The sequence below is a fragment of the Scyliorhinus canicula genome, chromosome 11 (assembly GCF_902713615.1).
Source record: "Scyliorhinus canicula chromosome 11, sScyCan1.1, whole genome shotgun sequence".
Lineage (NCBI taxonomy): Eukaryota > Metazoa > Chordata > Chondrichthyes > Carcharhiniformes > Scyliorhinidae > Scyliorhinus > Scyliorhinus canicula.
This window is the reverse complement of record NC_052156.1, coordinates 144379351-144393462: the sequence shown is the minus strand read 5'-3', so window position 1 is coordinate 144393462 and position 14112 is coordinate 144379351. Positions and strand designations below refer to the sequence as shown.

At 48.1% G+C, this 14112-nt stretch overlaps 1 protein-coding gene across 1 annotated transcript in view; it reads right to left on the bottom strand.

Moving 5' to 3' along the window:
- The window catches only part of LOC119973458 (ADP-ribosylation factor 5), a 45769-nt gene extending 31672 nt beyond the window's left edge, over positions 1 to 14097 (bottom strand). The window contains exon 1 of the mRNA XM_038811635.1: positions 13677 to 14097. Within this exon, the coding sequence (XP_038667563.1) occupies positions 13677 to 13743 (67 nt within the window). The 5' untranslated portion in view covers positions 13744 to 14097. The remainder of the gene's footprint in view (positions 1 to 13676) is intronic.
- Between the last annotated feature and the right edge of the window lie 15 nt (positions 14098 to 14112).

Here is a 14112-nt window from a genome sequence, read left to right as displayed (position 1 = left end):
GAGAAAATTAAGAATGTAATAGCAGGGCATTTAGAAATGCATTATATAATCAAGCAGAGTCAGCATGGCCTCATGAAGGGGAAATCATGCCTGACAAATGTATTAGAATTCTTTGAGAAGGTAAGGAGCAGGATAGATGAAGGGGAACCAGTAGATGTAATGTACTTGCATGTCAAAGTGTTCGATAAGGTACCACACAAAAGGTTACTTCATAAGATAAGAGCCCATGCTGCTGGGGCAGTGTATTAACATGGATAGAGGATTGGCTGACTGATAGGAGATATAGCTGGGACAAAAGAGGCATTTTCAAGATGGCAGCCTGTAACGTGTGGAGTGCCACAGGGATCCGTGCTGATGCCTCAATTATTCACAATATATATTAATGACCTGGACGAGAGAAGTGAATGTACTAGTGTCATTTTGCAAATGGAAAGACAAGTGATGAGGAGGATGTCACAAAGAGGGATATGGACAGATTATGTGAGAGATGAGTGGGCAAAAAATTGACAGATGGAATATAATGTAGGAAAATGTGAAGTTTGAAAGGAAGAATAAAGGAGCTGGATATTATTTAAGTAGAGAAGGACTGCAGAAAGCTACAGCACAGAGGGATTTGGGGGTCCACCTGTATAAATCACAAAAAGCTAGTATGCAAGTTCAGCAGTTAATCGGAAAACAAAAGGAATGTTGGCCTTCATTTCAAAGGGAATGGAATATAAAAATAGGGAAGTCTTGCTGAAACTATAAATAGCACTGTTAAATACAGTGAACAGTGGGTGGCATGTGACACAATGGTTAGCACTGGGGCTGAGGCACGGAGGACCCGGGTTTGAATCCCGCGTTTGGAGTTTGCACGTTCTCTCCATGTCTGCGTGGGTTTCACCCTCACAACCCGAAGATGTGCAAATTAGGTGGATTGGCCACGCAAAATTGCCCCTTAATTGGGAAAATAAATAATTGGGTACTCAAAAAAAAAAAAAAAAAATTTTTAACAGTGAACAGTTTTGGTCCCCTTATCTAACGAAAGATATACTGGCATTGGAAGCAATCTAGAGATGGTTCACTAGGTTGATTCCATGTTTGGAGGCATTTTCTTATGAGGAGAGGTTAAGTAGATTGGGCCCGTACTTATTGAAAATTACAAGAATGAGAGACGACCTAAATAGAACATATGGGATCCTTAAGGGCCATGACAGGGTAAATGCGGAGAGATTGTTTTCCCTTGTGGGAGAGTATAGGACCAGAGGGTGCCAATGTCAGACAGAGATGAGGAGAAATTTCTTCTCTCAGAGGGTAGTGAATCTGTGGAATTCTTTGAGGACTGTTGAAGCGGGGTCATTATGTTCAAGGCTGAGACAGATTTTCAATCAGTAAGGGGAATCAAGGGTTATGGGGATACGGCAGGAAAGTGGAGCTGAAGATTATATCAGATCGGCCATGATCTCATTGAATGGCGGAGCAGGCTCGATGGGCCAAATGGCCTACTTCTGCTCCTATGTCTTATACCAGGCCGAATTTCAATTTACATGTGCGAAAACGTCCAAGTGCAGTTAACAGCGAGAAAGATGTAAATGGATTTCTAGAGGACACAGTTAGGCTAGCGGAATTAAACAGCAGATGAAATTCAACACAGAAAAATGTGAAGAGCTGGATTCTGGTAGGAATAATGTGGGGACACAACACAAGCTACACGGTACAATTTTGATGGGGGTCAGAGAAGAGACACTCGGAAGTGTAAGTGCACAAATCTTTTGAAGGTGACAGGGTAGCTTAACAAAGCAATAAATAAAGAATATTGCATCCTGAGCTTTATAAATGGAGGCAGACAGCACACACATAAAAGTAGGGAGGTGATGCTTCAGTTATACAGGGCACTAGAGACCTTATTTGGAGTAAGAGATACAGTATTGGTCAACTTACCCAACGGTGTAAATGCACTGGAAGCAAATCAGAGAAGTTTGATTAGACTAATACCTGGATCGGGCGGGTTGTCTTATGAGAAATAGTTGGTTAGACTAGACTTGCATCCACTGGAGTTTTGAAGAGTAAGAAGCAACTTGATTGAAACATATGCGATCCTGAAGGGTCTTGACGGGATGGATGTGGAAAGGATGTTTCCTCTTGTGAATGAAACTAGAAAGAGGGGCCACAGTTTTTTTTTAAAAAAAGGTCAACCATTTAAAGAAAAGGTGAAGCAAATTTTTTTCTCAAGAGTTGTGAGTTTTTGGAACTCTCTTCCTGAAAAGGTGGTGGACGCAGAGTCTTTAGATATTTTCACGGCAGAGCTAGATAAATGCTCGATTGCCACGGGGATGGATTCCTGGAAAGCAAGGGGCTGATATGTTATCGGGGTGTAGGCGGGATCGAGATTTGAAGTTACTATCATATCAACCGTGATCTTATTAAATGGCGAAGCAGGGTTGAGGGCTGAATGGCCTGTGCCTGCTCCTTGTTCACATTTCATATAAAAGCCAGGAAACTAGTGAAACACCAGTTCAGCTCCAGCTTTAGTAAAGACATGAAGGGTTGGCGAGGATGAAGAGATTTACCAAAACGATTCCAGAGATGAGAGATTAGTTACATGGATAGACAGAAAAGTTGAGGATGTCCCCTTTAGTCAAAGGCTAAGGCAATATTTTATTAAGGTGTTAAAATCACGAAGGGTTCAGACAGTGCAAATTAAAAATTGTTTCCAGTGGCTGAAGGATAGATAACCTGAGAGTTCAGATTTGAGGTGACTGGCAAAATAACCAGAGATGACAGACATATGGATAAATCTTTCTTATGCAAAGGGTTTTGGAATACACCACCTGATAGGGTGTAGCTACCGACTCAATGGTACCTTTAATTAAAATTGCTTCAGAACATAGACAGACGGGTGAGATGAATCTATGTCTGGCAGATGAAATTTAACAGAAGTTTGAAATTATTAATTTTACATGGAATTAATAGCAGGAAGGAAACTGGTTCAATTTTAAAAGATGATCAGGAACAGACATACCTGAAATGTATACACACAAATATTTGACGGTGACATGAAAGGTTAGAACGGCATAAAGGGGGCTTCCGGTGGCGGCATGTAGAGGGGGAAGTCGCACATTGGGTGGCTCCCGCTTGAGGTATATTTTTAGGAGGTTTAAAGTCCGGTCCCGGGAACAAATTTCAATATGCCAGGGGGTTGGGAACCTACGCAAGGAGTCAGAGAAAGAGGGAGCAAGGACAAAAGCAAAAGGTAGAAAAGTGAATAAGAAAAGTGATAGGTGGAGAAACCAAGGGCAAAATTCAAATAGGACAGTAGAGAAAATATTGGGAGCAAGGCAAACATTGTGAAAAAGACAAACTTAAAGACTCTGTGCCTTAATGCATGGAGCATTTGCAATAAAGTGGATGAACTAATCACGCAGATAGATATAAATGTGTATGATATAATTGGGATTACGGAGATATGGCTGCAGGGTGAACAGGGATGGGAACGGAATGTCCCAGGGTTTTCAGTATTTAGGAAAGACAGGCATAAAAGAAAAGGCGGTGGTGTGGCACTGCTGGTTAAAGAGGAAATTAACACAGTAGTGAGAAAGGATATTGGCTCTGAAAATGTAGAATCTCTATGGGTAGAGTTACGAAATACCAAGGGACAAAGAACATTAGTGGTTGTCATATATAGACCCCCAAATTGCAGTGGTGAGGTTGGGAATGGCATTAAACAAGAAATTAGAGATGCATGTAACAAGGGAATATCGATGATCATGGGTGATTTTAATCTTCACATACATTGGGCAAATCAAATTAACCACAATGCCGTAGAGGAGGAATTCCTGGACTGTATACGGGATGGTTTTCTTGACCAATATGTGGAGGAACCAACTAGAGAGCAGGCCATCTTAGACTGGTTACTGTGTAATGAATGAGAAGTGAATCTGCCAATCTGGCTGTGCGAGGCCCCTTGGGGATGAGCGACCATAACATGACAGAATTTTTTATCAAGATGGAGAGTGAAGTAGTTGATTCGGAGACTAGGGTGCTGAATCTTAATAAAGAGAACTATGAGGACATGAGGCGTGAGTTGGCCTTGATAGATTGGGGAGAGTTACTTAAAGGAATGACAGTGAACAGACAATGGCAAACACCAAGGAATGCATGGAGGAACTACAGCAACTGTTCATTCCTGTCTGGCACAAAAGCAAAGGGGGTAAGAGGGCCAATCCATGGCTTACAAAGGAAAGTAGAAATAGTATCCGATCCACAGAAGAAGCATACAGATTGACCAAGAAAAATAATAGGTCTGAGGATTGGGAGCAGTTTAGAATTCAGCAAAGAAGGACGAAGAGATTGATTAAGGGAAAATTACAGTACAAAAGGAAGCTGGCAGGGAACATAAAGACTGACACTAAGTTTCTACAGATATGTGAAGAGAAAGAGATTGGTTAAGAGAAATGTAGGCCCCCTACAGACAGAAACAGGGGAATGCGTAATAAGGGACAAAGAAATGGCTGAGCAATTGAATACATACTTTGGTTCTGTCTTCACAAATGAGGACACAAATCAGATCCCAGAAATGTTAGAGAATTAAAGATTTAGTGAAAGGGAAGAACTAAGGGAGATCAACATTAGGAGAGAAATGGTGCTGGGAAAACTGATGGGATTGAAGGCGGATAAATCCCAGGGCCTGAGAATCTGCATCCCAGAGTGCTTAAGGAGGTGGCCCTGGAAATAGTCGATGCATTGGTGGTCATCTTCCAAGATTCTATAGACTCTGGAACCGTTCCTGCAGTTGGAGGGTAGCTCACGTCACTCCGAAATTCAAAAAGGGAGGGAGAGAGAAAGCAACAAAATATAGACTAGTAAGCCTAACATCGGTAGTGGGGAATATGCTTGAATCCATTATCAAGGACTTTATAGCAGAACATTTAGAAAGCAGTGGCAGGATCAGTCAGAGTCAGCGTGGATTTATGAAGGGAAAATCATGCTCGACAAATCTGTTGGAATTCTTTGAAGAGGTAACCAGTACAGTCGATGTGGTATATTTGGACTTTCAGAAGGTGTTTGACAAAGTCCCGCATAAGAGATTATCCTGCAAAATGAAAGCGCATGGGATTGGGGGAAATGTATTGAGGTGGATTGAAAACTGGTTGGCAGAGAGGAAACAAAGAGTAGGGATTAATGGGTCCTTTTCAAATTGGCAGGCAGTATCAAGTGGGGTACCACAGGGATCCGTGCTAGGACACCAGCTATTCACAATATACATTAATGATTTGGATGAGGGAACAAAATGTAACACCTCAAAGTTTGCAGATGATACCAAATTAGGTGGGAGGGTGAATTGTGACGAGGATGCAGGGTTGGGCGAGTGGGCAAACCTATGGCAGATGCAGTATAATGTGGATAAGTGTGAAGGTATTCACTTTGGAAGTAAAAACAGGAAGGTAGATTACTACCTGAATGGTTGTAAATTGAGAGAGGGGAGTGTCCTTATGCACCATTCACTGAAGGTAAGCATGCAGGTGCAGCAGGCGGTAAAGAAGGCTTATGGTATGTTGGTCTTCATGGCAAGAGGTTTCGAGTATAGAAGCAGGGATGTGTTGCTGCAATTGACAGGGCCTTGGTGAGGCCACACTTGGGAGTAGTGTGTGTAGTTTTGGTCTCCTCTGAGGAAGGATGTTCTTGCTCTCGAGGGAGAGCAGTGAAGGTTTACCAGACTGATTCCAGGCATGGCGGGACTGTCATATGAGGAGAGATTGACTAGGTTGGTTTTGTTCTCGCTGGAGTTCAGAAGAATGAGGGGGGAATCTCATAGAGATTTATAAAATTCTAACAGGACTAGACAGGGTAGATGCAGGGAAGATGTTACCAATGATGGGTGTGTCCAGAACCAGGGGTCACAGTCTGAGGATTCAGGGCAAACCATTTCGGACAGAGATATGGAGGCATTTCTTCATACAAAGAGTGGTGAGCCTGTGGAATTCATTACCACAGGAAGTAGGTGATGCTAAAACATTGAATATATTCAAGAGGCGGCTGGATATAGCACTTGGGGAGAATGGGATCAAAGGCTATGGGGAGAAAGCAGGATTAGGCTATTGAGTTGGATGATCAGCCATGATCGTGATGAATGGCGGAGCAGGCTCGAACAGACAAAAGGCCTCCTCCTGCTCCTATTTTCTATGTATCTATGTAATTTTTGAAGGATTAAAGAAAGGGAGATAAAAAGTTTTGAAAGGATGCTGTGAAGGAGGGAGGAAAGAGGGCTTGCCATCAAGAGGGCCAGCAAAAGGGCTGGCAAGATGGCAGAAGCCAGGACTGCATGGTGGGGCCGCACTGAAACGATGACTGAGGTGATAGCTGTGGAGCTGGAAAAGCAGTTTGTGAGGCACATGGTGGCGTTGAGGAGGGAGATGGCAGTCACACTGAAATGGTTGGAGGAGGAGGCAATGGCCCCGGTGAGGGTAGCTTGGCAAAGACATTGGCCGAGGTGAGAGAGCAGGATGAGAAGATAAAGGAAGTGGAGGAGGCCATGTTGCAGCACAGTGACCAGCGCACCTCGATGGGGGACGAGCTGCGGAGGGTGGTGGAGGCTAACCAAGGGCATCAAGCAAAGCTCGAAGATTTGGAGAACCACCCGAGGCGGCACAATTTCAGGATTGTGGGCCTGCCCGAGGGGGTGGAGGGCTCGAGGCCAACGGAGTACTTCGCCGAAATGCTGACGGAGTTGATGGGGGAGGGTGAGGAACCCTTCCGGTATGAACTGGTCCGAGCTCATCGGTCGTTAAAGCCGAAGGCAAAATTAAATGAGCCACCAAGAGCAGTAATTATGTGCTTCCATAGATAACACATGAAGGAGAGGGTGTTAAGCTGGGCGAAGCAGGCGTGGGAGGTGCAGTGTTGCTGGTGTTCATATATACCAGAACTTGACGGTGGAGTTGGCAAAGAAGCGAACGGCGTTTGGCCGAGTAAAGACGGCACTGTACAACAATGGGGTGCGATTTGGTGTGGTGTATCCTGCAAAGCTGAGGGTTACGTACAACACCAAAGATTTTTATTTTGAGACGGTGGAGGCGGCTGAGGCGTTCGTGTGGCAGAAGGTTTGGGACAGAAAAGTGAGGAGTGGAGCTGGAAGAAAGATCGTGGACTGTGATTGGGGAGCTGGAAAATGTATCAATGTTATGACTTTCTGTTCACTGACATGTATTGTAACTTACTTGACTTCACATTGTTAAGAGTTTCAGGTTTATTGTTTGGTTTGATTGGCATCCTTTGCTGCAACGGTTATATGTTATTTTATTGAGTTGTGCGAGTGGGATTTTATTTCTCTGGGACTGGGTGGGAGATGAGGGGACGGAATACCTGGGGGGGGGGGGTGCACACTAGCTAACTAAAGTCGGCTAATGAACGGAGGTGAGGTGGGGGGAGGGGCTGCCGACATTGGAGCCTGGTGACCAGGTTGAAGTTTATGAGGAAGTGCGGGGGGATTCTGGGAAGAGGGTTCGATGTTAATAATGAATAGGGGCAGGTCAGGCTTTTGGGGCAGGGCCCAGTGGTATGACGATGGTGGATAAGAAGGTTGGGAATGTGGTGTGGAAGGGGGCAGAGGTGAACGGGGTCTTTAGGGACTTTTACGAGGAACTGTACCGGTCAGAGCCACCGGTGGGGGGGGGGGGGGGGGGGGGGGGGGGGGGGAGGAGGAGGAGGAGAGAAAGAGGGATGGAGAGCTTCATGAACAGGCAAATGCAGTCAGGAGTCAGGTAAGGCGCCGGGGCCGGATGGGTTCCCGGTGGAATTTTATAAAAAGTATGCGGATCTGGTGGGCCCCCTGTTGGTGCGAGCCTTCAATGAGGCATGGGAGGGGGCGGGCTTTGCCCCCGACGATGTCACGGACGCTGATCTCTCTGATCCTGAAGCGTGTGGATCACGCTTGCAGTGTGGATCATACAGGCCAATCTCGCTCCTCAATGTGGATGCTAAGTGACTGGCGAAGGTCCTGGCCACCAGGATAGAGGACTGTGTGCCAGGGGTGATACACAAGGATCAGACAGGATTTGTTAAGGGAAGACAGCTTAACACGAATGTGCGGAGATTGTTAAATGTTATTATGATGCCGGCGGTGGAGGGGGAGGCGGAGATAGTGGTGGCGCTGGATACAGAGAAGGCGTTTGATAGACTTGAGTGGGGTACCTGTGGGAGGTGCTGGAGCGGTTCGGATTTGGGGAGGGGTTCATCAAATGGGTGAGGTTGCTCTACGAGGCCCCGATGGCGAGTGTAGTTACCAATGGAAGGAGATCAGAGTACTTCAGGCTCTACCGTGGGACCAGGTAGCGGTGCCCCCTGTCCCCCTTGCTTTTTGCACTGGCGATAGAACCTCTGGCTTTGGCACTGAGGGAGTCGGGGAGGTGTAGAGGTCTGGTGCGGGGTGGGGAGGAACATAGGGCATCGCTGTATGCGGACGACCTGTTGTTGTATGTGGCGGACCCAGAGGGGGGAATGCCGGGGGTGATGGAGCTGTTGGCTGAGTTTGGGAGCTTCACGGGCTATAAGCTGAATCTGGGCAAGAGCAAGGTATTTGTAGTGCACCCGGGTGATCAGGAGGAGGGAATTGGGAGGCTCCCGTTTAAGAGGGCAGTGAAGAGTTTCAGATACCTGGGGGTGCAGGTGGCCAGGAGCTGGGGGACTCTCCACAAGCTTAATTTTACCAGGCTTGTGGAGCAGATGGAGGAGGAATTCAGAAGGTGGGACATGGTGCCGCTATCGCTGGCGGGTAGAGTGCAGTCCGTCAAAATGACGGTTCTCCCGAGGTTCTTGTTCCTTTTTCAGTGTTTGCCCATCTTTATCCCTAGGGCCTTTTTTAGGAGGGTGACTAGCAGCATCATGAGCTTTGTTTTGGCGCATGGGACCCCGAGGGTGAAGAGGGTCTTCTTGGAGCAGGGTAGAGATGGTGGGGGGCTGGCGTTACCCAACCTCTCGGGGTATTATTGGGCGGCCAATGTGTCGATGGTGCACAAGTGGGTGGTGGAGGGGGAGGGGGCAGCATGGAAACGGTTGGAGATGGCGTCCTGTGGAGGCACAAGCCTGGGGGCCCTGGTAACGGCACCATTGCCGCTCCCTCCTAAGAGGTATACCACGTGTCCGGTGGTAGCGGCTACCCTCAAGATTTGGGGGCAGTGGAGGCGACATAGGGGGGAAGTGGGGGACTCGATGGAGGCTCCGCTAAGGGGGAACCATCGGTTCGTCCCGGGGAACATTGATGGGGGATTTCAGGGTTGGTACAGAGCGGGCATCAGACAGCTGAGGGACCTGTTTATTGATGGGAGGTTTGCGAGCCTGGGGGAGTTGGAGGAGAAATTTGGGCTCCCCTCGGGGAACATGTTCAGGTACCTGCAGGTAAAGGCGTTTGCTAGGCGACAAGTGGAGGGATTCCCTTTGCTTCCCGCGAGGGGGGTGAGTGACAGGGTGCTTTCAGGGGTCTGGGTCGGGGATGGGAAGATATCTGATATCTACAAGGTAATGCAGGAGGTGGAGGAGGCGTCAGTAGAGGAGCTAAAGCCCGAGGGGGAACTGGGGGAACAGATCGAAGATGGGACATGGGCTGATGCCCTGGAGAGGGTTAACTCTTCCTCCTCATGTGCGCGGCTTAGCCTCATCCAATTCAAGGTGCTGCACCAGGCCCACATGACTGGGTCTAGGATGAGTAGGTTCTTTGGGGGCGAAGACAGGTGTGTCAGGTGTTCGGGGAGTCCAGCGAACCATGCCCATATGTTCTGGGCATGCCCGGCACTGGAGGAGTTCTGGAAGGGGGTGGCGAGGACGGTGTCGGGTGTGGTAGGATCCAGGGTCAAGCCAGGCTGGGGACTCGCGGTTTTGGGGTTGGGGTGGAACCGGGAGTGCAGGAGGCGAAAGAGGCCGGTGTTCTGGCCTTTGCGTCCCTAGTAGCCCGGCGGAGGATCTTGATACAGTGGAATGATGCGAGGCCCCCAAGCATGGAGACCTGGATCAATGACATGGCGGGATTTATTAAGCTGGAGAAGGTCAAATTTGCCCTGAGGGGATCAGTACAAGGGTTCTTTAGGCGGTGGCAACCTTTCCTCGACTTTCTGGCTCAGCGATAGGGTACTGGGTCAGCAGCAACCCGGGGGGGGAAAGAAAGGGGCGGGGGGGGGGGGGGGGGGGGGGGGGGGGGGGGGGGGCGTTGACTATGTTTATTTAATTTTAATTTATTTTTAAGTTCTCTTGTTGTTTACAGGATTTGGGGGGGGGGGGTGAGATACATGCGTTGCTACGGTCTTGGGGGTGTTACAGTTATTATGGTGTTTTATTGTTGCTTGTCATTGTTTGTTATATTTTCTGTAAAAAATTTCAATAAAAAATTTTTTTTTTTTTTTTTTAAAAGGTTGGGGGGGGTGAGACACCCCCGGTTAGGATAGTCACGTGGAACAGGAGTGAGTTGGGAGGTCCAGTCAAGAGTGCTTGCGCATCTTAAAAGCTTGATGGCCGATGTCGCAATGCTGCAGAAACTCACTTGAGGGTGAAGGACCAGGTGAGATTTAAAAAGGGCTGGGTTAGTCAGGTGTTTGATTCTAGATTTGACGGAAGGGCACGAGGGCTAACGGTAATTGTCAGCAAAAGGGTACAGTTCCAGATGGAGGTAGTGGTGGCAGATCAGGGGGGTAGGGTGGACCATTGGAGGTTTCTGCACTCGAGGGAGTGGGACTACTGTTTTTCTCTGTGGTCCATAAGGTATACTCGCGGATTGACTTTTCTGTGGTGGGGAAGGCTTTGCTGGCTGGGGTTAAGGGGTTACTCGGCAATTGCAATATCAGACCATGCTCTGCATTGGGTGGATATGGTATTAGAGAAGGGGGTAGTAAAGAGGCCGGGGTGGAAATTAGCTGTGGGACTGTTGGGGGAATGGAGGGTTCTGTGACAAAATTGAAATAGTAAATGAGGAATATGTAGGTTTTAACTGCACAGGGGAGGTGTCTAAACCAGTTATCTGGTCGGCTCTAAAGGCGGTGGTAAGGGGTGAGGTGATCTCGTTTAAAGCTAGGGTGGACAAAGAGGAGAGGTTGGAGCGTCAGAGGATAATAGATGTGATGTTGGAGGTAGGAGTAATGCAGAAGATGGGGACCCAGCGAAGTTGGAAAAGAGGAAGGAACTACAGGCGAGCTTTGACCAACGATCCATATGAGAGGTTATATAGGCCAGAGTCACTTGGGGAAGACCGGGAGAGGCAGGAATTTCTAGATGGGCTAGAATACCCGAGGTTAGGGGAAGGGGGACAGGGCTACATTGGAAGGGGCAGAGTGGAACAAGAGATAAAAGATGCGATTGGGAGGCTGCAGTCAGGGAAGGTGGCAGGCCGGATGGGTTTCCGGAGGAATATTATAAAAAATTCAAGATAAGCTGGCACTGCTTACACTGGGGATGTTTGAAGAGGCAATAGGGAAGGGGGTGTTACCACAAACTTTGGGGCAGCCACCGATTTCCCTGTTGCTTAAGAAAGATAAGGACCCAACAGAGTGTGGGTCGTATAGGCCCATATCACATTTAAACGTGGATGCAAAGATATTGGTGAAGGTACTGGCAGGTGGAATGCCTCCCGAAGGTGATAGGTGAGGATCAGACAGGGTTTGGGAGAGGCAGATAGCTCTAGGAGGGTATTGAACATTGTTATGGCACCGACGGAGGGGAGGGAAGAAGAGGTGGTTGTGGCTTTGGGCGCCGAGAACTCGTTTGACCGGGTCGAATGGGGGCACTTGATGGCAGCTCTGGTGCGGTGTGGGATTGGGCCACGATTTGTGGACTGGGTAAAGCTACTGTATAAGGAGCCGAGGGAGTGTGTCCGCATAAATAACGTCAGTTCTGGATATTTTTCTCTCCACTGTGAGACTAGGCGGGGATGCCCTATGTCTGGGCTGAAAGCGCTAGCAACAGCGCCGCTCCCGATGGCCCCAGCGAAACACTCAGGGAGTCTGGTAGTAATAGCTTTGTTGAGAATTTGGAGGCAGTTTTGCCAGCACTTCGGGCTGGGGCAGGGTCAAGGGAAATGCCGATTTGGGGGAATCACAGATTTGAGCCAGGGAAATGGGATGGAAATTTCCAGAGATGGGAGAAGGGAGTTAGGGCACTAAGAGGGTTGGGCAAACCATGTTCATATGTTTCGGTCCTGTCCAAAGCTGGAGGATTTCTGGAAGGAAGTTTTTAGGGTAAAACTCCAAGGTGGTACACATGGAACTTGACCCAGGCCCTCTGGAGGCCATAGTCAGGGTGTCGGATCAGCCAGGGTTGGAAGCGGATGTGGAGGCAGATGTTATAGCCTTCGTCTCATTGATCGCCCGAAGGCAGATCCTGTTGGGGTGGAGGTCAATCTTTCCATCCTGTGCCCGGCGTGACGGGGGGCCTGCTGGAATTCTTAACTTGAGAAGGTGAAGTTTGAACTCGGGGGAGGGTAGAGAGGTTCTACAATTCATGGGCATTATTCATTATGCACTTTCAAGAACTGGATGACATCGAACATGGGGAGGAGGCTGTGTATGTTGATGGTGCCTATGGGTGATTCCTGATTCCTTTTTTTATTCGATGTTTGTGTTGACATGTGGGTTGTTGTTTGGGGGTTGGTGGGAGGATAGGATTGTTGTTGTTAAGAGGATTGACATTGTATTCGCTACCGTTGATTGTTGGTGGGTGTAAAATTTTAAGAAAATGTGAGAAAGGAGAATTAAAATATTTTTTTTTTAAATGAAAGGCATAAAGGATCCTTGAATTCATCGATTGAGACAGTGCAAAAAAAAAACAGGAAGCTACACAAGAATTTTGTAAAACACTGGTTGGTCACAGTTGGAGCAGTGTCCAATTCTGAGAACCAGTCATTAGGAAGGATGTGAAGAGTTCAAGAGGGTAGAGGAGGGATTTACCAGAATAGTACAAGAATAAGGGGCTTTAGGGCAGCACAGTGGCGCAAGCAGTTAACACAGTTGCCTCAAGGCGCAGAGGTCCCAAGTTCGATCCCGGCTCTGGGTCACTGTGTGGAGTTTGCACATTCTCCCCGTCTCTGCGAGGGTTTCACCCCCACAACCCAAAGATGTGCAGGGTAGGTGATTGGCTAAGCTAAATTGGCCCTTAATTGGAAAAATGAATTGGATACTCTAAATTTATAAGAAAAAAAAGAATAAGGGGCTTTACATAAAATGTTACTGGAGAAGCTGGGGCTGTTCTCTCGAGGGAGAATTGGATCATTTAGCAGAAGTATTAAAGTATTAAATGATTTTATTATAAATAATATAGGGAAATTGTTCCAATGACTGAAGAGCTGGTAATCTGAAAAGACAGATTCAAGGTAATTGTTCAATAAGCCAACACAGGCATAACAGGTCAACTGGCCTCCTTCGGTTTATCACTTTATTATTGTAAAGGAGAAAGTAACATCATAAGTAGCTGAGCATCTGGAGAGCGAGGTCATGTTATCATTCAGAGTTTTTTCTTAAAATGTACTTTAATCACTAAAATAGACAAGAGTGTCTATTTGTGCTTTGACTCTGATCCAGGATCCTTCCTACAGACAACCCTGGGCCATTCTCAATCATTCACTAACCACAAACCCAGCAGGATTTACACAATCCAGGCCCAAGAAGGGAGAACTTCATGCTGCCCGAACTCATTCTCTTGGGCTGCGGTTATATTGCACTTACCCATCAAGATCCGCATCTGCTTCTTCCCGAAGATCTTGGTCAGGACCTGCGAAAATGCCGACCCCATGGTGCCGGGATCGGAGCGGGGCCCGGCGGCTCGAACGGGCCCGGGATCGACGTCTGAAGGTTCGGCCTGAGGCCTGGCGGCTCGGGCGGATTCCTGGGGCCGGACAGCTCGGGTTGAGTTCTCGGGGCCTGGCGGTTCGGGCCCGGGCTGAGTCCTGGGGCCGGGCTGAGTTCTCGGGGCCTGGCGGTTCGGGGCCGGGCTGAGTCCTGGGGCCGGGGTGGTTCGGGGCCGGGCTGAGTCCTGGGGCCGGGTGGTTCGGGGCCGGGCTGAGTCTCGGCTTCGGGCGGGAGTGGCACCGGGAACTGGACTGGCGATGACGTTTCGAATGATAGTTTCCGGCCAACTAGTAAGAAATGACGTCGCGAGTGC